Consider the following 26664-nt stretch of genomic DNA (forward strand, 5'->3'; position numbering starts at 1 on the left):
ACTTCGACCAAGGATCTGAGACTGAGACTTAATTCCTTTGGTACCAGGTCTCTTCGGAGAATGCTTGGCTATCGCTGCTCATACTTTGTGTCCAACGAGCGGTTGCTGAGAGAGACTCAAATGAGATTTGTTACCTGCATAGTCCTTGAGCGTCAGCTGCGGCTGTATGAACATGTGGCTCATTTTCCTGATGCTGATACTGCTCACCATATACTCTCAGCGAGGGAGTCTCGTGAGTGGAGGATGCTCATGGGCCGACCACGTGCCTCGTGGTTGCAGCAGGTTTATCGGCATCTCAAGGAGATGGGGATGGGCCAGGAATCTGCCTGGGGGATGGCCAGACGGAGGCCCCTGGAGTACCGCCGGAAAGTGGATGCAGCAACACGCTGCTCTGGCATATGCTCCCATACCTGAACTGACCTGCAGGAGGTCACAGATCTAATCTGGCCTGACCTGACATCTCGTATGAGACCTAACACACAATGCACAGCAAGGGGGCATGAGACCAGAGGGGAGGGTGTGGGAAGGACAAAACAGTGGGGAACAGAGACATTAGGAGATCTGTGGAAGGGAGAGGGATGGGGGGGAAGAACACGAGGTATACAAGATGGACATTACAGGGACTTTCAGGAATGAAAGCAGGGAAATTGAACGAGGTGGGTTTGGGGTGGATCAACAGGAGTAGAAAAGATTGACGGTTTGGATGGGGGAAGATAAGAGGTGGTGGTGAACTGCCGTTTTGAAGACCTTGAGGGAAGAACGGGATTGAGCAGAGTGAGGGAGTTTCGTCTAAATGCAGGAAAAAAGTGGAATGAAAGTGTGAGGTGAGCAGTAATTCGTGATTTTGGTAGGTTTACCAGAAGGGGGTTGTTGGCGGACCTTGAGCGCCCTGCAGAAATATGGTAGCGACAAATCACAGACAGAGCAGGGGGTGGTGAGACTGGGGAGGAGACTGTAGAAGACAGAAAGACCAGTGTCATGCCTGTGGTGAGAGAGGCTGAGAGGCCCAAAGACTCAGCCTCATCGTGGGAGAGACCAATTATCCGAAATGCCCTGGTTTCCAGAGCATGATGCTGAGAATTGTGGGAGGCAGGAGCATCAGCCCAGAGTGGAGAGCCGTACTCCATCAGACTGCGGATGAAAGCTTTGTATGTGTTCAGGAGCTCAGGTGGGCCGAGGAAGGACTTTGCACGACGGAGGATTCCCAGTCGGCGACTGGTTTTGGAGGCCAGGTTGGAAATGTGGCTTTCCCAGGAAAGATCATGGCAGATAGTGAGACCCAGATGCTTGAATGAAAGGTCTTCTTCCAGAGGATTGTTGAAAATTTGATTGGTGGGGGGGGGGGAGTGTTACCAAATGGTCCTTTCGCAGAGACAAAGTGAGAGTGTGATGTCCGGATTGAAAGACATGTTCCACGTGTTGGAGCAGTTTGTGATTTTACCCAGATCTGCGGAGCGAAGAAGCTGCTGCTTGCCGGTCTGAGGGATGACAGATTGTACGGCAGAGGGTGGAGTCATCAGCAAAGATGAGTCGGAGAGATGGAATGACCTGGTCTGAAACCAAATTGGTGATCGGAAATCAAGCCATTGGAGAAGAGGAAGGATTTAATGTCTGAAGCGATCATGGATTCCATAACCTTGCTGATGATTGGGAGAAGGCTGATTGGTCTGTCGTTGCAGGGATCTGTTTTTGCACCTTATTATGCGGGGAAGTAATGTTTGCTGATTTCCAAGCAGATTGCAAATGACCTTCAGCAAATGAGAGGGTGAATAGAACAGAGAAAGGGTTAGCAAGAGCAGAGGAGCAAGTTTTTAGGACATGTGGGCTGATGCCGTCTGGACCAGTTGCAGAATCTTAGTCGGGGTTTGACAGCAAGCTCTCCACCTTGTCAGGCGAAAAGGACACATTCCAGGAGCATTTGGTTGTGACTGGGTAAGGTGGGTACAGAAAGCGATGGGTTTCGGCCACAAGATTTTGATTCAAACACCACGTTTCTGCATTCAACCTTTTCACGTGTTGTATCAGCAGTGCATCCATTTGAGGTGAGGGAGGGGATGGAAGGGGAACACACACCAGAAACAGATTTGATTAGATGCCACCAGCATTTGGAGGAGGATGAGTGGGTTGAGGGGGCGAGACTTGAGGTTAGAAAGATGTTGTTTTCTGGCTCTCCTGAGGGTAGATACACACTTGTTCCGAGCTTTATGGAGGAAACTGAGATTACCCTCAGGGTTTGCTTTCCATGAGGCAAAGGCAAGTTGTTTCAGGACAACTGCCTCGCCACAAGCTTCAGTGAACCATGAGCGAGAGGAAGGGTCGGACAACTGAAGACGAGAGGGGATTAATCTGTGCATGAAGGAGAGCAAGTTTCTTTGAAAGAATTCCCAGGATGAGTGGATGTTGGAGAAAGTAGTGATGGGGAACCAGTCTCGAAGTTTGATGGCTGCTTGGAGACCCTGCCCAGTTGGCTTGAGTGGAATGCCAGACTCGACGGCGGTGAGGTGGTTCTCTGAAAACAGCCAGAGAGATGTCCACTTTGACAAGCATGTGGTCAGAAGAACTAATTGGAGCAAAGGAAGAACAGCAGATATTTTCTGGGAAATTTGTCAAAATCAGATCCAGAAGAGATAGAGTACCGTTGGTTGAGATCCGGGTCAGGAAATTAACAGATTGTATCTGTCCCAATGAGTCGCAGAAAGCTTTTGCTGATGTGCCATGACAGCTGAGAGAGGTTCCCATACTGAGCCAACTGGAATGATTACAATTGTAGTTACCACATATGAGGAAGAGAGAGTTTGGATGAGAAGATAGAAGTTGGTCCATGTTTTCAGATAGAGGTGTAAATGAAGTCATCACTGTTTGGTGGACGGTACAGTACACACATATAAATATGAGGTGGGACTGCAGGGGAAGCCTTAGCCAGCGATATTCCTGGGAGTGTGGGGGAGTGAGGGCAGTGCATGGAGAGTGAAGAATAGTCTTTGAAGAGAGCAACTCCTCCACCAGGACGAGGCTCAGTTCTGTCATACCGGAGGGAGTAACCAGATACTTGGGAGCCAGAGATGTCCTGAGCTGCTAAAGTTTCTTGAGGCAGATTATCTGGTTTGTCAGTGACAACCTGTATGGAAAGATGTGTAATGTTTGAGCGATGGCCCCAGATATTTGAGGTCCACACTGTTCATGAAGAGGGAGGTGAGGAGGATTTGGGTGCAGGGGATGGGAGGGGTGGGGGAGAATTGGACAAGGGAGGAGTGGGGGTGGTCAGGAGAGTTGTTGAGAGTGTGGGGTTTGCAGAATAGCTTGCGGAGGGGGCCGGATGATGAGGAGGAGAAATGGCTCTGTGGTGCTGGGGGAGAGGGGGGTGCAAGAGAGGTGGCAGAAGGCAGTTGAGGATTTGAGGATGTGGAGAGATGAGATGAGATGGAGGTGAGAGGGCAGGGGAAGGGGGCAGTTTTGTGGATGAGAGGTGAGAAGGAAGCTTGGAGGGAGAAGAGTGTGATTGTTGCTTTGAGAGGGAGGGTTGAGAGGGGTGTGTTGGCACTGAAGTTGGAAAAAATGAATCGTTGAGTGGAAATCGAACATTCACAGCAAACTGGGGGTTTTTTATTTTTGGGTCAGAGATGCGATTGAAGACATTTCTTGATGAATGTAATACAATGGCATTTTTCTTGATGGCTTGTTCTTGTCACCGAGCCAACTCTTGCACAACCTCCTGAAATATCGTGCTGTGGATCGTTTTTTGTCTTCATCTCCCATTGGTTAAGAATCACTTTAGAAATTCTCATATCCAGATCTGGATCTTCACCAAAATCTCATCAATTTGTCCTCATCATGCACCAAACCTGTCGACTAAGTTTCACCTTAATACCTTTGCAATTTTTGAGGTATTCTGCTCACACAGACAAACAGATAGACAGACAGACAGACAGACAGGCAAATATGAGTGAAAACATAACCTCTGTCCACATTCTTTGGTGGAGGTAAATGTAAAAATACAAATCTTGAACACAAGTGTACATTCGCCTTTCTTGAACAAGTGCCAAAGATAAATCATCTTTTCGTGAACATGTACCTTTCCACAGCTTTTCTTGAACACGTCTGGTGATCCAAAAACAATTTCTCAAAGATTATACAAAAGTTCAAAAAGAGCATAACACTGTGAAAAATTGATGAAATGCCCCTGAAACTCGAAATAGTTTTGCAACTTATCAAAATAAAGCCGTGCACCAAGTTTCAGTTGAATATTTTAAAGGGTATGGAAAAATAAGTCTGAAAAACCACAGTTGTGATGGATAAACACAACCCCACATTCCCCTCCCTTGAAAATTGTTGGGGCCTAATAACTCGATGGCATTTATCTTCTTGTTCTGAACATCCTTCTTACTTTGTTTGGTATAAGGACCATTCTGGCAATTACAAGAGTCGCCTCACGACTTGGCTGCTTGTGTCGAGCTCTCTGATTATTTCCCTCTCGAGGCCTCGCTCCACCTGTACAAGACCACCATATGTTCAGTCATGGGATACTGCAGTCACATCTGGGAAGATGCTTTTGATTTGTCTTCTGTCCCTTCTTGACAGAATTAAATGAGCAGTTGCTAATCTGCTCGGTCATGAACTGGCATCATCTCTGCAACCTCTCTTGGTTTGACGCTTTGTGGATTCTGTCGGTCTTCTGCAGGTACATTAATGGAAGATATTCAGAGTGCCTTCACCACTTGTATAACCCTTGCATTACTTCACATGCTCTTTCTGTTTGGCAGCCTCTGCACACTCCCACACTGTCTTTTTCTCAGGTCAACACAGTTTGAAATTCCTGCAGTTTTTTTTTTTTTTCCCATGTACAGTCAAACTCTGATATTCTCTCCCTGCATCCTGTTTCCCAGCAACATAAATCTTTCCCAGTTTAAGAGAGATATGCATTTTTTTTTTCTCAGTGATTTCCCCTTCCCACAATGTGTTTTTTGGACCCCACCTTGGAGTGGCTTTAAGGCCTTGTGATGGGCGTACTCCCCATAAAAAATACATAAATAAATGCGACTGTACAGACCTGCTGTGAACCTGCAATCAAACTATACTGACCGACAAGATTCGGTCAATAAGTGGCAGGAATTATCTGCTCAGATATGCAGGCCTGTAAGTTTCATTCATTCATTCATGTGTCCAAGTGGTGAAGTCGATATCGTACTCCACAATGTGAGGGAGAGAAAATGGAAAACGAGAACACTGTGAATGGTCCAAGATGCCTCAAACAGACTTCTCGGACAGGATTATCAACTGCTCCTGGGGTTTGTGACGAGGGGCCGAGCCCCATGCGACTTCTTCCTGAGGTCGGACAGGATCTGCAGGTGGTAAGTGTACCATCTGTTTACCTAGCGACTTTCTCCTTGCCCGAGTCTGATTAAACTCACATGAAGTGGTTCCAAGAGTCCATGCAACAATTGTGTTCCAGGTGGCATCATAATGAGCCTACTTTTGCAAAGCTTTCTCAAAGTCACAATGTGAAAATAAATTGATTGTTCAGCATGTGGTGAAGCTTAAAAAATTTAAATCATAATTTATTGCAGTGTTTTCACCACTCACCCTCATCATTCACCAGTTGGATATGAAAAAGCACCAAAACCTAATTCGAGGTAGATAGACGTTTTCAACTTTCCGATGCCAAATCAAGTACTGTCGAATACCCCAAGCAATCAATGTAAGGGTATTGAGAGATCGAGTTATTTATGTGAAGTGCAACTCCACCGCAGTGCTGGAGTTGAGGCCCATCAAATGAGAGGAAACAATAGCCACAGAGACACTAATGAGTCGGGGACGTACCGTGGGAAGGAAGGATTCTGTGAAATGGATGATGTCTGTTTCAATGGCAGCAGCTTGCATTGAGAGATCTATCGACTTGGAACAGAGACCTTGGTTGCTTGAGGTCCATCTGAACACCAAGTTTGAGGTCCGAAGACCAAGCTTCGTCTGAATTCGTCCACACTTTTTGGGATATCCTGCACACAAACAGCCAGGCAGACAGGAGGAGGAGGAGATTGGGACCATACTCTGTCCAGAGCGTTGGTGCTGCTTAAGCAGTCTCCTTGGAGATTGGGCACGATCCTGGACGGGTCGCCACTCCGACACAGTACAGCAGCATGTTGGCACTCATTTTTCCGACCTGGGACGGATGACAGGCTGCGTTAACCCCACCTGGTATTAATTCAACAGCTGAGCGGGATTTGGACTCAGGACCCGAGGCTTCAAAGCCCGCCACCCCAACCATTAAGCTAACACCAGGAATAGACAGACAGAAAGGGGTGAAACCATACCCTTCCACTTTTGGTTGAAGAGGTAATTGGACGAGATTTTGCATCTGTTTGTGAGAGGAGAAGCGTCTGTGTGTGGTGTTTCCACTGCGGCCGCTCGCTGATTGTATTAACAGCAAATGGTATGAACCCGGGACCTCTCACCCATTGATATTTCTTATATTCCTGTATTTGGGAGTCAGATTTTAAACCAGAAACACAACATTTGTGGTTCACCTTTTTGCAATTGCCACTCTCTCGTGTAAACACTGAAAATTATGTTTGTTGTTTTTTTATGCACAGAGTCGAGGCTCATGGAATAAAAGTCTGTTTGAATTGCGGTTTAGCACAAGCAACGGCAGGTTAAAAGTCTCTTGAGTAGAACTGAGTCATTGAAAAACACACACACAGCGCATGCCCAAAAAGCCTCTTCAGCATTCATACATCATTTCATAACGATTGTGTTTTTGAAGGGATATGACAGCAGCACGTGGATGAAGATATATCAGAAAAACAAAAAAAACAATTTGGTTTGGGAAACTTGGCTTTACTGAGTTAGATGCAGCATCTGGCAGTGACAAGTTCAATCAACAAGTGTAAAAATCCCCGAACCGTAAAGCAACATGAGAGATCGCAAAATTAGAGTGTGGCTTATATTTACCAACTTGTGGAAATAACGAGTCAAACATGGAGAAATGCTTATCTCTGAAATGGTTGCAACACGCATGTGTTTGTGTGAACACGTATATATTGTTGCGGATCCGGGGTGGCGGGATTCTCACCCGACTCTTGGCACCACCCTCACCATCGCCGTCTCCGGGGTTTATAATGCCGGCTAGCTCAGCACAGGCCTCTGGTCACGCGTCTTCAATCGCGGTACCAACGTAATCCTGAACCTTACCAGTTTGGAAAATAGAACCCCGGTTTCAGACTGGTTTTGTCAGGTGCCTAGCATTTTCTGCCAGTCTAACCATTTTGTTTTTATATGCCAATCGAACGGATCGTTCCTCGAGGTGACACGAATTAATCCATAGCTGCAACTTTATACGAACCAACCAGATTTATTGGGGAACACGACACAAGCAAAACATTCACGACTGTTTTTATTAACAATCTTTAACTCGTTCTTAACTCGGGAATTACGGATTACAGGTTTTGAGGGGGTCCCTTCCGAGATATGCCTTATACAATGTGCAGACAAGACAGACACAGACAGACAGCATGCATGCAGACAAGACAGAGTACTTGGTGATGCTTCATGGACGAGAGGAAAGTGTCAAAAGCACGAATGTCGCTCGTAACAAGCAGATATCCACGGATTTGAGCCCCCAGCTCGAACACGCCGCGTGGCAAGATGGCGGCGCCGTACTCTTTCTTCTCAAGGCACTGCTTGTGCACGCCCTCCTCAGCGCGTTTTGGCTCCGTGCAATGTCGATGGCACAAGACCGTGAGATCGACGATGGGTTTCAGCTGATTTCTCTCAAGGTCCAGCATACAAATCCAGGCCTAGCCTGTTAACCAGACAAGGCCAAATCGGGGTGCCGGGCTCCGGCAAGCGGATCGGCAAATGTTTCGAGCCGTGAGGTGAGTAAGGACTGTCAGAGGCTCCGTTGTTTCCTCTCTTGCCTTCCCGCCTCAAAGCCCGACTTCTCAACTCTGTCGTCTCGGTTTCTTTTTCTGCAGAATCACCTTTTCTTTCCTTTTCTACACTCGCCTCTCAAAGCCGACTGCCGTTTCTCTCACGGCAGAATTACCTCCTCATAAGAGTCTATCGCCGACTCGACGTGCAGGCCGCCTCTAGTCGTTTCTCTTGCCTCCTTCACGAAGCAGATCGCAGACAGACACTCATCGTTTCTCTGTTGCCTTCCCTGCCTCGAGAACCGACTGTTCACCCAAACTGAACCTTTTTTACGAGGTCTTCGTTTGCTCGCTCCTCCCCCTTTACGAAGCCGACAAACTCCTCCCCTTAGCTCCACCTCCTTCTCCAGGCCACTCCCCCTCAGCCAACTGGGCAGATCCTATCGTCCGGAGAGGGGAGGAAGAAGAGGGAGCACTCGGCACACCACCACTGTACGAACAATAAAACATGCATCCTCCATCTCCCGACGCATGTAACGTCCATTTTACCGAACAACCGAGCTAAACATGCATTTAATGGGGAATCTGAGCTAATCCTATATTTAGTAGCCTAATAAGGGCCATTTCCTTAACAATATATATATATGTATATATATGTATGCATATATTTGTATATTTCTTTTTTGGAAACACCTTGATTCCTTTCCCGTAATGTCGGCAACATTATGGAGTCTCGTTCTTGCAGCAGAAGTGACATCTATTCCATACTACCTGTTGACTGGATTTATATTTGCAGTGTTTTCAACTGCATGTCCTTCATTATTTTCAGATGATGTATTATTACGAATTTGGAAGCCTTATGCACACAGACAGACAGTTTTCCTCGTTGCTTAGTTATTTCGTTAAGTATGTGTTTCTAGTTAGAATCCATCCCCGAGTCAAATGGGTGAATAAATGTTCATGCGCTGTGAAGTTATTTTAATCGTCAGGTTTTGTTTTGTTACAACACCAACAATGAAAACAACACCAACGATAACAACAACACCAACGAAAACCCTCTACTCCCGGCATTCTCCACGCGCTGAGAGAGAGGCCAAGCCCCCACCCACCGATTCGCTTGGCAACCCGCCAAGTCGGGGAAAGGTCAAGCCCCCACCCACTGATTCGCCTGGCAGCCCGCCAAGTGGGGGAAACGTCTGGCCCCACCCTTCGATTCGCCTGGCAGCCCGCCAAGTGGGGGAAACGTCTGGCCCCACCCTTCGATTCGCTTGGGCGCTCCGGGAAATGGGGTGCGACGGCCCCCCACTGACGGCGAACAAGCCACGACGGAAGCGAGCCGTGCCCGGGATGAATAAAAATGGAAGGGAGAAACAGAAATTAGCTTCTTCTTGGTTCGTGTTCCTGGTTCTTCTTGCTTCTTGGGTGGAGTTGGTGGTGGGTTGGCTGAGTCGACTCGGGAGGGTTTGGAAGGATCGGCGCCTCGTCTTCGCCAGCGCGTGTTTTGGAGTGTGAGAGTGTCCGCTGGAGCTCGGGAGGCTGATCGCGGCTCACCGGTGCTTGGATTCAGCTCGCCCTGGCTGGTGCCCGGTCCGAATTCGCTTGAAGACCACACGAGGTGGACAGGTCCGAGGCAGGTTCTGGTCTTCAGCCCGCCTTTCCATCTGGGCTGAAGGCCTCAATATAGACCAATTTCGGTCCAATTCTTTTGGGTGTGTGTGTGTGTGTGTGTGTGTGTGTGTGTGTGTGTGTGTGTGTGTGTGTGTGTGTGTGTGTGTGGGGCCAGTCCACTAAGTAATGAATTGTTAAGTGCCTTGCTGTACATACGTGCTTATCAATATTCGGATAACTCTGCCCTTTCGTCCTCCCCTCCTTTCCCTATTGTTAATAAATATCTCCATTTGTGAAATGTATCAGCTCGTTCATGTACTTTCCTCCATTGGCTTAGCGTGCTGCGTGTTGGAGGATTAGCAAGGCCGTTGTGCCGCTGTAAAGGGGACATTTGGACCGATGGCACCTTGGTGACCATCTGCTCAGGTTACAGGCGGTTCGAGTGCGCTAGCGGCTCGTTCCGTACGGGTGCCGTCGAGGGTGTGGAGACTCGTTAAATCGCCACGTGGATATTTAGGTATTTTGAAAATTGGCAAGTAACCCTGCACTACGTGGTAGAAATATTGACGCTTCATGGTCCGATAAGGGACCCGTATTCTTCAGAGTTTTCCGAAGAAGTACGATCTAAATTCCGGGCATTCTGTGGAGTCGACCCTGCTGCTCCATCTCACCGTTGGGCTCGTGACCAACGTCCGGTCCGCAACAGTATATCCTGTAAATGTGGAATCCAGTCGACACAACGGTTCATCTTTCTTAAAAATTTAAAAACCCGTTCTTCCTTCTGCAAAGGAAGATTCAATTGTTCATTTCACAAATGGCAGTCCTGTCTGTTCTGCAACAGGTGAGCAGAAACCTACAAAATGAACATTCAATCTTTTGAATTGAGGGTTTATAAAATTTTCAAAATTGTGAAATATTTTGCATTTCGAGTTTGACAGAAAAAAGGTAAAATAACTTCTTGCTCCTTTGTTTTTGCAGAACAATCAAGGAGTCCAGTTGGACAGATAAGGTCCAGGAGCAACTTGATAGTGAAGAAGATGTCTATTTTGAAGAAACAATCCCAAGAACAAGACTCACTACCTTCAAACTACAAATACACATCTGGTGAAAACAGCACAAAGATCAATATTCCTTTAAACAAACCCAAAAAGGTGATCGAAAGGCAAACGTGTAATATATGCAATGAAGATTTTACTTCACCAAGAAACATCAAAATACACATGAGGACCCACAGAGGAGAATACCCACACAGATGCTCTGTTTGTGATAAAGGTTTCTCTCAAAAAGGCGGTTTGAATCAGCACATGAGGATCCACACAGGAGAGCGTCCTTACAAATGCTCCATTTGTGATAAGGGTTTCTCTCGAAAAAGCGGTGTGAATAAGCATGTGAGGATCCACACAGGAGAGCGACCTTTCAAGTGCTCCATATGTGATAAGGGTTTCTCTCATAAAGACTATTTGAAAAAGCATGTGTGGATCCACACAGGAGAGCGTCCTTTCAAGTGCTCCATATGTGAAAAAGGTTTCTCTCATCAAGACTATTTGAATAAGCATGTGAGGATCCACACAGGAGAGCATCGTTGCAAATGCTCCATATGTGATGAAGGTTTCTCTCAAAAAGGCAATTTGAAAATACATATGAGAATCCACACTGGAGAGCATCCTTACAAATGCTCTGTATGTGACAAAGGCTTCTTTCAAAAAGGCAATTTGAAAATACATATGAAGATCCACACAGGAGAGCGTCCTCACAAATGCTCTGTATGTGACAAAGCTTTCTCTCAAAAAGGCTATTTGAAAATACATATGAGAATCCACACTGGAGAGCATCCTTACAAATGCTCCATATGTGACAAAGCTTTCTCTCATCATGGCCATTTGAAAATGCATATGAAGATCCACACAGGAGAGCATCCTCACAAATGCTCTGTATGTCACAAAGCTTTCTCTCAAAAAGGCCATTTGAAAATACATATGAGGATCCACACAGGAGAGCGTCCTTACAATTGCTCCATTTGTGATAAAGGTTTCTCTCATAAAGGCAATTTGAAAATACATCTGAGGACCCATACAGGAGAGCGTCCTGACAAATGCTCCATTTGTGATTAAGGTTTCTCTCAAAAAGGCGATTTGAAAATAGATATGAGATTCCACGCAGGAGAGCATCCAAAATCCATGCAAAAAGAACAGATAATACATGACCGAAAATAGAAGCATCGTACAAATACCTCGGAATAGAAGAAGGCCCCCAGGGACAACACAAAATATTGCAAAAAATAATCAGCAAAGAGTCGTCTGCAAATGTCTCCAGAATTAGCATCATGGGTTCGAGGGTGATAAAAATATTAACAAGCCGGTAGGCGACGAGGGATTCACTCGGATCAAAGCGCTGGATACGATGCTTTTCATTCTGACCAATCCACCGACAAAGATTCATTGCCAAGACGCATTGGTTCACATACAATTGTTCCTCTGCCTGGCAAGAATTTTTCCTGTAGCGCATTTTGCCAACTGGCACTCCTCATAAAAAGTGACGGTAAATAGACACCCTATTTTTGAAGGACTACCATTTGAAAAATAATCTGTTTGCTGGTTTGTGCTGTGGACCCTCGCGTTGCACACACACACACACACACACACACACACACACACACACACACACACACACACACACACACACACACACACACACACACACACACACACACACACACACACACACACACACACACACACACACACGGAAAACCCGATAAACTTCTCTCAATGCTCTTGTTTGACCACAACTCCTGAGCCACACAATATTTTTCATAGGCCACGCCCACTTTGCTACACCACTTCCACTTTGCTACGCCACTCCCACTTTTCATCAACCACGTCCACTTTCCGAAGCCCCTCATGAAAAATGATGGTGAATAGACATCTGATTTTGAAGGACTACCATTTGAAAAATAAAACCTCAATCAAAAATCGGCTCGAGTAAAATTTTCTAAATATCTCGAAGTGTTTAATTCCGAAGTCTCGTTTCTCTACATTCAAAACTGAAGGACAAGTATTTAAAATACTGCACGCGGTTTTTCGGCCGCTGCACGGCAACGGGTGGTTCCGATGCAACGAAATTCAAACGCGCACATTCCCAGCACATATTGCATATTTTGGCAAAGTTTCATCGAAATCGGTTTGCTGGTTCGTGCTGTGGAGCCTCGCATTGTGTGTACACACACACACACACACACACACACACACACACACACACACACACACACACACACACACACACACACACACACACACACACACACACACACACACACACACACACACACACGGAAAACCTGACAATAAGGGATATCTAGCATATATAGCGAATCCAATAAAATATTGCCAATTACACTTGATTGAAAAGTAAATGTGTTTTTACCTTCAATGAAAAATGTAATCAAATATGGCATGATTATTTAAATTCTATGTGCTTGAACATGTATTTGTTATAATAAGTGCATGGCTCACAAAGTGGGTATGCTGTGGTATGTTTGTGGGAAATTCCACATCAAACTATTATGAGGTATTTAGACAAACCCTCAATGGTCAGAAATGAAAGTGGACATCTTGGGGAACCTGTAGAAACCGACAATATCAAACTCTCCATTTCCCTGTTTTATTAAAGATGAATTAATGCAACAGAATATGGGTATTGTAACCTTAGAAATGTTAGTTTGATTGGTAAAATTTTTTTATTTTACTGTACGTTTCTTATGTGACAGTTATTTTGAGTGTGGTGACTCAGAATGTGAACTTTGGTGTCTTTTATGTTTTGATGATGTTCTGTCTCCCTATTCGGGTTTTCTGGAATCTACCCCATCTGATGAAATAATGGATTCGTACATAACGCTTCGTGTCCACTGCATCGACAAAAATAAGGAGTCCAGTGTTGATAATGTTTCTTGTGATTTGTATTCCAAATCTCCCTTAATTTTATGGAAATATGACAGTCTAACAGCAGAAAAATATAGATCAAAATTGTGATCAGAAAAATAAATTTCAGGCCGCAAGTAATTCCATCTTGATTTTCGTGTCAGTTCCGTTATGTATGAATCATCATCTCTCGTCGGACGCAAATAACGCAAACATTATAAAATCTTGCGTCTTGCAAACTTCCCCATTGATGGATATAATTGGCACTTGCAAAAATGTCATCACATTTCCATTCACTGTCGAGCGCAGCGTTTGTCTTCGTGTCCATGTCTTTGCGAGAGCTGTAACGTACGAATCCAGCGTGAGGACACCGAGCCGAACGAGGTGATTCGCATTTGTTTGATAATTCTTCATTTTAACCAACGCTAGAATTTTTTTTGGTGCTTCGTGAGGATCCGAGAGGTAAGAATTATGTTTTTCTTTTCATGTTTAAAGTGATTATTTTCAAAAGTTCGAAAGAAATAGATTCGATTTTAACGTTATTTTTTGCTTACAAGTGTAGCTTTCTTTGCTACTGAACTCGTCTGTTTTTTTTTTCGGAATTTATAACATCGGACTCTCTCAAAATGTTTTTTTTTTCTTTTTCCTGTCACAGATTGAGCCTGTTTTAAAAGGCAGAGTAAAAATTATGTTTCTTATCCAAAAATATTATATTTATGTTGTTTTATTCATCTGATTCCGTACATAACGCTGACGCCAAGCTCGAAATTCGAACGTGTATTTACAGTGTTTTATATATATTCAGTGGTAACTTTAAAACCGGACATGCTGCAGGTGTTAAAATTTGATTTAGCGATTTGAATACATGCAGATTAACATAATGGTTGCATTTCATGTTTCCCGAAACTGTTTGTTTGCCCTTTGTGTAACAGTATGTGTCCCCACTTTGTGAGCCATACACACAGATATATATATATATATATATATATATATATATATATATATATATATATATATATATATATATATATATATATATATGCATTTTCAACGACCTTATAGAATTATATTGGTGTCTGAAAGTCGGGACGGAGGTATTATTCTAGCTCCAATGGAATGCTGGTTCAAGGAAATATCCAGATGTGATTTTACACTTTTGTTAGCTTCAGATTTAAAATCTTTCCCTCATCTTCTCAATCCAGACCACAGAGCCATATGTGATCCATCCAAGCACCAAGATGGGATGACGTCATTCTGTGCCGAGGTTGAACTCACCTCTCTGATCTCTGAATATCATACAAAATTCCTGTCAACCTTCAGTTCATAAATATTCCTTGGCCCTTCAAAATTAGGCTGACCTCCAGATGGCTGCTGCCACAAAGCTGTGAATGATCTCTTTCTGGAACCCTGAACATGTCAGGGTGGTGTCATCAACTGGGAAAGAAAAACAGACTTCATCTCACTGAACGCGATGTATGAATGCAATATTCCAATGTACTTTAGAACCAGAGGAAGACTGTTGCTTATTGAGGTGCCTCTGAATTCTCCATATCGATATGTTGTGCTTGTTTTCATTTGCATATGTTTTATTGTTTAAATAAATGACTCAAATGTACAGGAGGAATTGAGAATTTCTTCGACAATTTAGCAAGCCAGAGGCAGAAGCATTAAGACCTGGAGGAGCGTGATTGCAGAGTGGGCTGATGGTCGACACGGTTTTCCAGAGCAGATAAGGTGAGGGCCGATAATCCCTGTGGGAAATTCATTTTCATGAATTCAAGATGTGTTTGAATACAAGTCAACTCACATGATCAGTGTTTGGCCTGCAAGAGCATTTATGAAATGTAAAATAAATAAACAAGCAGTCATAGACTGGTACTTACGAAATCGTCAACTTGACCTCTGACCTTGTCTATTAAACGCTGTCTCTCGAGAAGGTAGCGACGCAAACCAGAAGTTTGTACGATGATTCTGTACCAAACCATCAAAAATCGAATGTTTGACCTCACTGTGACCTTGACCTTTGACCGATTTTGACCAAAATCTAATCAGCACTAGCCATCACCCTCCTGAATCGCGTGGTGTAATTTGACATTGGCAGCTTCTTCCGTTCTCGAGTTATCGTGCCTACAAACAAACACACAAACACACACACAAATGCACACACAAACACACACACACAAATACACAAACAAACAAACACACAAAGAGATGACGGAAGTCATCAATGTACTTACGAAATCTTAATAAAATAAGATTCAAAGATAGAAAGTGTTGAAGCTTGAGATATTGTTCAACCTAATATGATCTTGAGTGCATACGAGACCAAGAGGTTATGACAATTTTTCAGCATGGCATTGGCCAAAAAGTAATAAAACTCTATTAACATTATATTAAGGTGGATATGAGGGTGGTGTTGGTTGGTTTTATCTTCTCGGTTCTGGTAAATATGAGAATAACAATTGACTTTTAAAACTCTGTGCAATTGTCGTCGAAAGTCCCGAGGGGTGCACATCCGTGCAGGCATTGCGGGTAATTAATCACGAGCTTGCAGTGTCTTCCGGTGTATCGTGGAGCGATTCCTGGTGTAATGGGGTTGCAGAGGAAAAAAAACTTTGGTTCGATCCCATAAAATTTGGAAAGATTATGAGAAGTTTTTGAATGAGCGGAAATACAATGGCATTGCTGGAAGATGAAAGGTGAAAGGCATTTGGATTTAAATGTGAATCCTCCATGTGAGACGATTAAAAGATATTTTCATCTCCATTTGATATATGCCATGTGCATTGACGCTTTGTGGATTCTGCAGGTACAATTATGGAGTGCCTTCACCACTTGTATCACCCTTGCATTCTTCCACATGCTCTATCCGTTTGGCAGCCTCTGCACACTCCCACACTCTGTTTCTCAGGTCAACACAGTTTGAAATTCCTCTAGTTTTTTTTCCCATGCACTGCCAAATTCTGTAAATCCCAACCTGCATCCTGTTTCCCAGCAACATAAACCTTTACCAGTTTAACAGAGATATGAAGAGGTATCACGTTTCCCAGCGATTTCCCCTTCGTACCATCTGTTTTCCTGGCGACGTTCTCCATTGTCCTAGTCTGATTAAACTGTCACATGAAGTGGTCCCAAGAGTTCATGCAACAATTGTGTTCCAGGTGGCATCATAATGAGCCTACTTTGATAAAGCTTTCTCAAAATCACAATGCGTAAATGAATTGATCGTTCAGTGTGTGGTGAAGCTCAACAAAATTTAATCATAATTTATTACAGTGTTTATAACCACTCACCCTCATCATTCACCAGTTGGATATGAAAAAACACCAAAGCCTAATTCGAGGTAGATAGACCTTTTCAACTTTCCAATGCCAAATCAAGCACTGTCGAATACCCCGAGCAATCAGTGCAAGGGTATTGAGAGATCGAGTTATTTATGTAAAGTGCAACCCCACCGCAGTGGTGTTGTTGAGGCCCATCAAATGAGAGGAAACAATAGCCAGAGAGGGACTCATGAGTCGGGGACATACCGTGGGAGGAAGGATTCTGTGAAATGGGTGATGTCTGTTTCATTGGCAGCAGCTTGCATTAAGCGATCTATCGAGTTAGAGCAGAGAGCTTGGTTGCTTGAGGTCCATCTGAATACCAAGCTTCATCTGAATCCGTCCACACTTTTTGGGATATCCTGCACACAAACAGCCAGACAGAGAGGAGGAGGATATTGGGACCATACTCTGTCCAGAGCGTTGGTGCTGCTTAAGCAGTCACCTTGGCTATTGGGCACAATCCTGGATGGGTCACCACTCCGACATAGTATACCAGCATGCTGGCACTCATTTTGCCGACCTCGGAAGGATGACAGGCTGAGTTAACCCCACCTGCCATTAATTCAACAGCTGAGCAGGATTTGAACTCAGGACCTGACGATCCAAACCCCACCACCATAACCATTAAGCCAACACCAGGTTTTGACAGACAGAAAGGGGTGAAACCATACCCTTCCACTTTTGGTGGCAGAGGTAATTGGACGAGATTTTGCATCTGTTGGTTAGAGGAGAAGCATCTGTGTGTGGTGTGCCCACTGCCGCCGCTCCCTGATTGTATCTATCTATAATTCCAGCAGTGTGTGTGTGTGTGTGTGTGTGTGTGTGTGTGTGTGTGTGTGTGTGTGTGTGTGTGTGTGTGTGTGTGTGTGTGTGTGTGTGTGACACCGCTGTTTCTCGACAACCACTGGTCCGATCTAATTGAAACTTGCCAGATATATTGCTGGGGCCCTGAGGATGTGCCTTTTCAAGGTTTTTTATTAATCGGACAAGTGCTTCCCAAGTTATGGCCATTTATTTACCAAAGCAATGACAGGACACGTTGTTGCGTGGGCGTGGCCGATGGGGAAGGGAAGCTCAGCCGCGTTCCCCATTCCAGATTACAACGTACGGACTTCTGGATAGTGATGACTTCGTGTATTCTAATAATTTCTCGATTTCTTATGCGCATTTATAGATAAACACAATGCCGCAAGTTATGATCGTTTTCATATGAGACGGTGGATAAATTTCGGTAACATCAGAGTGCTGGAATGCTCCGAACCAGGAAGTAATTTTTTTCTCTTCTCTTCTCTTTTTTTTCCTTGCGATGACATTGCAAAAAGGCAAAATACGTTGGCGCTAATTGAATAATTGGCCATTAAAACCTAAATTGCGAATCATCGTAACTGTGATATGCGAACTTCCGCGCCACGCACGTACGGGCATGCGAGAGCGAGGAAACGGCCTGTGTGGTTGTTGTTTGTTGCTCGCGGTTGGAGTCTTTATTTATTCTTTTTTTTACGGGCACGTACTAGTTAACAGCAAATGGTGTGAACCCGGGACCTCTCATCCATTGATATTTCTTATATTCCTGTATTTGTGAGTCCGATTTGAATTCAGAAACAAAACATTTGTGGTTCACATTTTTGCAATTGCCACTCTCTCGTGGAAACACTGAAAATTATGTTTGTTGTTTTTTTTATGCACATAGTCGAGGCTCATTGAATAAAAGTCTATTTGAATTGCAGTTTAGCACGAGCAACGCCAGGTTAAAAGTCTCTTGAGTAGAACTGAGTCATTGAAAAACACACACACTGCGTGTGCACAAAAAGCCTCTTCAGCATTCACACATCATTTCATAATGATTGTGTTTTTGAAGGGATATGACAGCAGCACATGGATGAAGATGTATCAGAAAAACAAAAACAATCTGGTTTGGAAAACTTGGCTTTCATGAGTTAGATGCAGCATCTGGCAGTGACAAGTTCAAAAAACAAGTGTAAAAATCCCCGAACCGGAAGGCAACACGAGGGATCGCAAAATTAGAGTGTGGCTGATATTCACCAACTTATGGTAATAAGGAGTCAAACATGAAGAAACGCTTTTCTCTGAAATGGTTCCTTCACGCACGTGTGTGAAGACACACACACACACACACACACACACACACACACACACACACACACACACACACACACACACACACACACACACACACACACACACACACACACACACACACACATATTGTTACGGCTATGGAAATTTGCAATATACTGGAAAAGTCCTCAGCTTTGATATATCGATAAGTTCATGTGTAGTTAGTCCACAGCCGTTGTTTCGAGGGAATATGTGTGATTCATCCGGGCTGCGACGCTTTGAGTTAGCCATTTTTCTTTATCTATCATTATTTTGGACCAATCACCCCCCAACAACGAAACCACCACAGAAAACCCCCCACCACCTTCGCCTTTCTCCTTCCACAACCATCAACCACACCACCTGTCAACACCGAACGTCGTGCTGTCCAGGGCCCGTTCGGTGATTGTTGCCGACTGCGTCAAGCCGCAAGTACAAATGGATGCCTTTACGGGAGAGGAAATCAGATCAGGGGAGGCTCACGCCCCCTTTTTCTCCGTCCAATGGGCGAGCGTCGGGCGGTGTGGCCCCGCCTCCAAGCGCGATGCATGTGGATTCCTTTTAGGAGGAAATTCGGATCAAGAGAGGCTCACGCCCCCTTTTTGCCTGACCAATGGCTGAATGTCAGGTGGCGTGGCCCCGCCTCCAAGCACGTTTTGATCCGTGAATTTACATTCACGCTCCTCCCCCGGTCTAAAAAGACGCGAGCACAAGGCGACTCGCGTGTGCTGGGCTTCCTGGTCGAGTGAAGACGGAGGTCGTGGCATCTGAGTCGTGTGTTTGCGGGGATCGGACGGCGAAGGGGACGGAGCTCGGAGTTGAGGTCGAGGGACGAGTCGCGGAGTGAAGAAGGGATGCGGAAGAGGGCTCAGGGGCGAGAGTTCGCCGGAGTCTGTGCGGTCCCAAGGCCCCGCTAGCGGGACGGAGCGTCCACCATTCCCCTCTCTCCACCCCGAGCATCAACAATTTCCCCCATCCACGCTGAGATAGCTCCGGTAACCCCGTCCGCTCCCCGCCCCATCCGTGGTGTCGACCGACCAACACGTGCCTGCACAACGCACGCCTAAAGGAGCTCACCGACCACGCCAGGGGCATGGAGTCAGACACGTTACGCTGACATTGCGGCTGGCCCGCCATCGCGCCACAAGGGCGCGGGTAAGACCCCTTCGGTCTCGTGGACCTGGCCGCTCACCCAGGTCCCACGTACATTTGGTCCACGGACCTGTCTCCCCCCTTGCCTATGAGGGTGGCTTTTCTTTGCTTTTTGTGTAAATGTGTGTGTGGCACCAGTCTTTTAAGAAAACCTGAATAAGTGCTTGTATATTGCTTTATTCGGTGGTAACTCTTTTGCTTGCCTTTACTGCATGACTATATTCGTGCTTACTTTCACTGTATGGCTGCAAATACGTGCCTACTCTGCATGTGTAATAATCTACTTGCTTGCGTCCTTTCCTCATTTGCGTTTCGTTGTTTCGTTGCGTCCTTTCCTTCATTTGAAAGTTCCATCTTGCATCACGTAAGGGATTGGTAGTGGGTGTCGACACCCAATAAATAATCTGAACCGTCGAGGTCGGCGATAACTCCGCTCGGTTATCCCTGCAGCATGGAACGTGCCGCTTAAGCAGTTCGTGTCTGGAGTCGACCTGCGGTGTGGAACAACTCCTCGGTACGCTACCCACGCGGGTACTGAGGTATATCAACATTCAGCGATTCACCCTATTTCGCGCGGGTAGAATGCTGACTGGGTTGTGGTGAGGTTAAACCCCCACCCGTGGCTAGCTCCTTGGCGGTATATCCAAGAGGGTCATGACTGAATTGTCCGTTCCGGTGGGCGACGCGTCGCGATTTGAGTTACGTGGCCGTTCGCATGCCAGGCGAGCCAGAATTCGTAACACTGATGTCCGGGAGTGGGATTCAAATCCATCCCGCCTCCAACTAAATTTACAGAACCGGATCAAGGGTGAGTGGAGCGACCCTCCGTGTTCCATTTAATGACGAGCAATTTAAATTTAATCCCTTACGAGAAATAAGATGGAGTCTCAAGGCGAGCGGGAGCTGGGGGTAGAAATGGATTTAGAATTGTTAGAATCCATGGTCCAGGATGAAATCCCCGAGCAGGAAATGCTGGTTGTACAGGACGAACTCCCCCAATCAAACCCAGAGCCCGAAATGGGTGCGGCAGCGGCCGTGGTGTATGGCACCTCCCTCCCCCTCTCTGCCAAAACCCCCCGATCCTGGCCGAATCGGCTCAGCCGAGTGCACCCGACATGGCCCAGCTCTGCGCTATGCTGGCGGGAGTAAACGCGACTATGCAACAAATGAACGAAAAAAATGGATGGAAATATGCAACAAATGAACGAAAAAATGGATGCAAATGCATGTAGAATGGAGAATAAAATGGATGGCAATGTACAAACGCTGCGGGGTGAGATGCAGAGCATGGGGATAGGCCTACAGGATAAACTGAAAGAGGAGGTCGGCACGATACGAGTGGGGGTGAACGGGTTGAAGAAGAATGTAGAAGAAGTGCGGTCCGCGGTGAAGGTGGGCGAGGCAGACGTAAGAAAAAAATGGTGATGGTTGCAAGAGAAATGCGAGAAGTAAAAGGACAAGACCAAATAAAGGGGGAAATGAAGAGGAACACGATGATGATAGAACAATTAAAGAAAGCAGGGGGAAATAAAAGAGGGATTGGGAGACGTGAAGGAGGAGTGTGAAAAGAGACATCGAGAAATGACGAAGAGGGTGGAAAACCTGTGGCAGGAGGTAAAAATGGAGACACAGAAGGGAATAGAGGCCGTGGGGAACGAATGTAGAAAGAGACATGAGGAATAATAATGGAAATGGAGCGGAGAGCTGAAGAAAAAGACAGTGGAACTGGGGAAACGAATAGAAACATACGAGGGCAAGACGAAAGAGCAGTTTAGGACAACGGGGAGGAAATATCCAAGACAAATAAGGAAGTGACACAGGTAAAAGGGGAAATGGAGCAAATAAGAGAGAAAATCAGGGAGCTATCGTGAGTGACGAAAAAGGGAGGAGAACGGGAGATGGGAGAATTAAATGAAGTAGTAGAGGGGAAAATGGAGGATATGGAGAGGAGGCTCCATATCAGGAGCAGGCAAAATGTGTGGAGACCCAGTGGGAGAAACAGGGTGTCCTCCTTCGGGAACAGGGGGAGAGGATATGCTCCCTCGAGGCGGATCGTGCCCAGGTGGGGCCGGTGTCACAGGACAGAGTAGGAGGGTTGCACGACGTGGGGGTGTGCATGCCGAGTTTGGGGAGGGGGTAGAGGCCGCGGGGTCTTTTGGCCTAATGTGGGCCCCCAGTATGACTGTTCCGGTGGGGGTGCAGAATGCGCGGCCGGTGGCTTGGGAGAGTAAGCGGGACGGTGCGGAGCACGCACAGACATGGACGGGGATGGTAGATTTCCCCGGGCAAATGGCTCGGGCCCTGCGGGAGTGGGGCACCATTGGGATCTGGGGGTCCACCCTTCCAGGTGTCCCTCGGGGACTGGAGGGTGGAACCTCGAAAGAACCGAGGGTGCCGCTGCTCCCGTACGATGGCAAGACGGACCTGAGGGCATTTCTAGCCCAGTTCCGCTGCATGTTCAGAAGCAATGGCTGGAGCCAGGTGCAGGGCACGGCACAGCTCACGGCGGCCCTCCATGGTGCGGCACTAGAGGTCCTGACCACAGTACCTGATGAAGGGGCGACACTGGAGGACCTCTATTCGGCCCTAAAAAACCGATTTGGCATGGACCAGCAGAGCGAGCTTGTTAAAGCTCAGCTCAGTGGGCGCAAACGACGCTCCCAGGAATCGATGGGAGAATTGGCACACGATATTCGCCGCTCGGTGGGGATCGCACATGCCAACATCCCACCGGAGTACCGGGAGGAACTTGCCCTGGACCACTTTCTCCGGGCAATAGGGGGTACCGATGTCGGAGCGATGCTAACCGAATGGCGTCCGAAACCCTCCAGAAGGCGGCTGATGCTGCAGCCTGTTGGGAAGCAGCAAAAGCGTCGTCTGGAGGGCGGGGCGACTTGCGGTGGCAGTCCGGCAGGCGGGCCCCGTGGAGGACAGTGCGCTGGGAGCCGGGGCGACCCTGGGCGACCAAGCGCGAATGGAAAAAATGGTGCAGGGCATGTTCGACCGCCGGTTCGGGAGACCTGGGGAAAGGCAGCCTGACCCAGGAAGGGCGAGGGATGGGCCATCAGGGGTACCCCAATTTGGAACGGAGGGGGGTATAATTCGGCGTACCGGAGGCAAACACCTTACCAGAGGAGGTGTTATAATTGTGGCGCGAGGGACCACCTGCAACGGGAGTGAAACACCCCGCGCAGGGAAAGGCCCCCGCGAAGGGAAGAGCCACGGCCCCCCAGACCATCAACTCCGCCCCGGGCCGATAGGGATAGCCAGGCCCAACCATCACCCCCCCACCCCCACCAGTCCCAGGGAAACTAAAAAGTGCCGAACATGCAGGACGGTGTTTGGCAGACTCAGACGGAGAAGAGCCCTCAGAACTGCGACAGGTCATCAATTGTGGCCAAATTGGCAATGGTAGTTTGGCAATTCGATGCAAAATTGCTGGGGTAGGGGTAGACGACGTTGTGGACACAGGAGCGAGCGCCACGATCATCAGCCCTGTGGTCCTTGATTCGAGTGTAGACGGTTGGGATGAGATCCACCGTCTGCAAAACCATAGTTTGCAGCTAGCTTCCGGGGCAACGGCCCCATCATAGGACGTGGTTTCGTGTCCTTTAAATTGGGCACTGTGAAAATGAGGATAGAGGTTTGGGTGGCGAAGGTGTGCGACCCATGTCTGATAGGGTTGGATGTGCTAACTGCCGGTGGTTGTAAAATCGACTTGGGCCGAGGGGTCATGCAGTTGGGTTGTGAGGAATTGCCATTAGGGGGTGTGGGCACGGATGAGAGGGTGGAGCTGGAGGCTCCCAACTCCGTGGTCATTCCCCCGGGTGCCGAGGTGGTGGTCTTGGCCCGGTGGCGAGCACACCCAACTTGGCAGGGCTCCTGCGGCCTGGCGGAACTACCGGCAGGGCAATCAACCCCGGGTTTAGTCGTGGGCCGCACCCTGGTAAATACCGATGTGCCAGTCATGCCCGTTCGGGTGATAAATGTAAGCACGGAACCACGCACTATCAAGAGGGGCACGAAGGTGGCAGATTGCACCCTAATGATAGAGGTCGCAGAGCTGAGGGACGATAACATCGAGCCGGACCGGCCCTGGAGGGAGTCTCCAGACTTTATTAGGACTTGGCCCGGTCCCATTGGCGAGATGGTAAATCGGAGTAGCGTAGATTTGGAGGATGCCCAGCGGGAGGCCATATACAAACTGGTCGACCGACACATGGGAATCTTCTCCTTGTCACCCGAGGATATTGGATGTACGGGCCTGGTGCAACATCAGATCCACACCGATGGGGCCCGGCCTGTCCGTCAGCCTGCTCGAAGGCTCCCATGGAACAAGCGAGAGGAGGCTGATGAACAGGTTTAAAAGATGCTCAATGCAGGTGTCATTGAGCCCTCGGGAAGTCCTTGGATGTCACCGGTTGTGCTGGTCAAAAAGAAGGATGGGACCACGCGTTTCTGCGTGGACTATGGCCAGCTGAACAATGTGACACTCAAAGATTCCTATCCCCTGCCTAGAATTGACGATACCCTCAACGCCGTTTCAGGCTCGAAATGGTTCTCAACCTTTGACCTCAAGAGTGGGTATTGGCAGGTGGAGATGGATAAGACGGGGAAGGAGAAAATGGCATTTTCCACAGGGAAGGGACTGTATCAGTTCACTGTGATGCCGTTCAGTTTGTGTAACGCCCCCGCCACCTTTGAGAGATTGATGGAGCGTGTGCTAGGCGGCATGCCATGGCAATCATGCCTTGTGTATCTGGATGACGTCCTGGTACATGCTAAAACATTTACCCAGGAGATAGCCAATTTGGACCAGGTGTTTGGGCGCCTCAGGCAGGCAGGGCTGAAGTTGAGCCCGGAGAAATGCACTTCATTCGCGACAGAGGTGGCCTATCTCGGACACGTGATAGGCCGCGAGGGGGTGAATACCGACCCCGGAAAAATTACAGCGATGGAGGAGTGGCCCGTACCTACAACCATTAAACAGGTACGGGGGCTTTTTGGGACTTTTCTCGTACGACCGGCGCTTCGTGGCAAACTTTGTGGAGATAGCCAGGCCCCTCCACCGGTTAACGGAGAAGGGGTTGAGATTTAATTGGACAGAGGAATGCCAGGAGGCCTTCCTCAAATTAAAGGGGTGTTTGACATCCACACCCGTTTTAGCATACCCCACCGATGACGGGATGTAGACCCTGGACACGGATGCAAGCCAGGAAGGATTGCGAGCAGTCTTGTCTCAGACACGGGGGCGTGGAAAGATTGATCGCATATTATAGTCGGGCCATGAGTAGGCCCGAACGAAATTATTGCGTTATTCGCAAGGATCTATTGGCTATGCTGTCCGCCATGAGCCATTTCCACCCATACTTGTACGGGAGGAAATTTTTGGTTCGAACTGATGATTCCTCCTTGCAATGGCTCTTACGGTTCAAGGAACCGGAAGGCCAGATTGCAAGGTGGTTGGAGAAGTTTCTGCAGTATGATTTCAGTGTGGCCCATAGAGCCAGTAAGGCTCATGGGAATGCCGATGCGCTCTCTCGGCACCCCTGTCTGGGAGAAAACTGCAGATATTGCACGAGGCATGAGGAGAGGGACCAATTGGCGGACGCCTCCCCGAAACTCCCAGCCCGTGCGGCCCGGGTGGTAGGCCCAACTTTGCCACTAACGGCGGGGGAGGAATTTGGCGATTTGGCGTGGAGCACAGCCCAGCGGGAAGACCCCGTGATAGGGCCAGTGTACAAATGGGTCCAGGAAAACAGGAGGCCCAGTGGGGAGGAGATCGCCCCACTCGGAGCACGAACAAAAGCATACTGGGCTCAGTGGAGGACCCTTGAAATGAGGGATAACATCTTGTATCGCAAGTGGGTGGAGATTCCCTCAGAACAAACTTCTTGGCTGGTGATAGTCCCTGATGGGTTTAAGACCCAAATTTTGAAACAGGTGCACGGTACCCGCGCCGGCGGCCATTTGGGCAGGACCAAAACAAAATCTCGGATCCGCCGGCGGTTCTATTGGGTTAACATGGGGCGCGATGTACAGAACTGGTGTCGAGCATGCGACGCCTGTACTGCCAAAAAGGGGCCGCCATGGAGGATGAGGGCCCCACTCCAACTACATCAGGTTGGGGCCCCCCTTGAGCGAGTGGCAATGGACATTCTAGGACCACTGCCCCCCACTTGCCAAGGTAATAAGTACATCCTCGTGATTATGGACTATTTCACCAAATGGCCGGAGGCTTTTGCCCTTCCCAGCCAGGAAGCTGGGGTCGTGGCAAAGGCCTTCGTGGAAGGATTTGCATGTCGGTATGGGATTCCGCAGGAGCTGCACACGGACCAGGGACGAAATTTTGAGAGCGAATTACTAAAAGAGGTTTCCAGGCTCCTGGAAATTCGAAAGACACGGACAACGCCCCTGAGACCACAGTCTGATGGCATGGTGGAGAGGTTCAATAGGACCCTGGTCCAACAATTGGCCCGCTTCACCGCCACTAACCAGGAGGACTGTGACGGACATCTCCCATACCTCCTGATGGCCTATCGCGCGTCCCAGCATGGGTCTACCACTTGTCGCCCGGCGCTGTTGATGTACGGACGGGAGCTGAGAAGCCCCGTCGATTTGTTGTGTGGTCCGATGCCTGAGCGTCTTGATAGGCCCCTGGGGGAGGGCTATGCCCGTCGG

General features: G+C 47.5%; 1 protein-coding gene and 1 pseudogene across 2 annotated transcripts in view; both read left to right on the top strand.

Moving 5' to 3' along the window:
- Window positions 1-19888, top strand: part of LOC147021195 (uncharacterized) — a 103944-nt gene extending 84056 nt beyond the window's left edge. The window contains 2 exon segments of the mRNA XM_085893699.1: window positions 10743-12008; window positions 14590-19888. Of these exon segments, the coding sequence (XP_085749825.1) occupies window positions 10743-11683 (941 nt within the window). The 3' untranslated portion in view covers window positions 11684-12008; window positions 14590-19888.
- Window positions 1-26664, top strand: part of LOC147021196 (uncharacterized) — an 86936-nt pseudogene that overhangs the window by 18064 nt on the left and 42208 nt on the right. The gene's annotated exons all lie outside the window — the stretch shown is intronic.

This window comes from Eptatretus burgeri, chromosome 8, assembly GCF_056783735.1.
Source record: "Eptatretus burgeri isolate ZD-2024b chromosome 8, Ebu_testis_v1, whole genome shotgun sequence".
NCBI classification, from domain to species: Eukaryota; Metazoa; Chordata; class Myxini; order Myxiniformes; family Myxinidae; genus Eptatretus; species Eptatretus burgeri.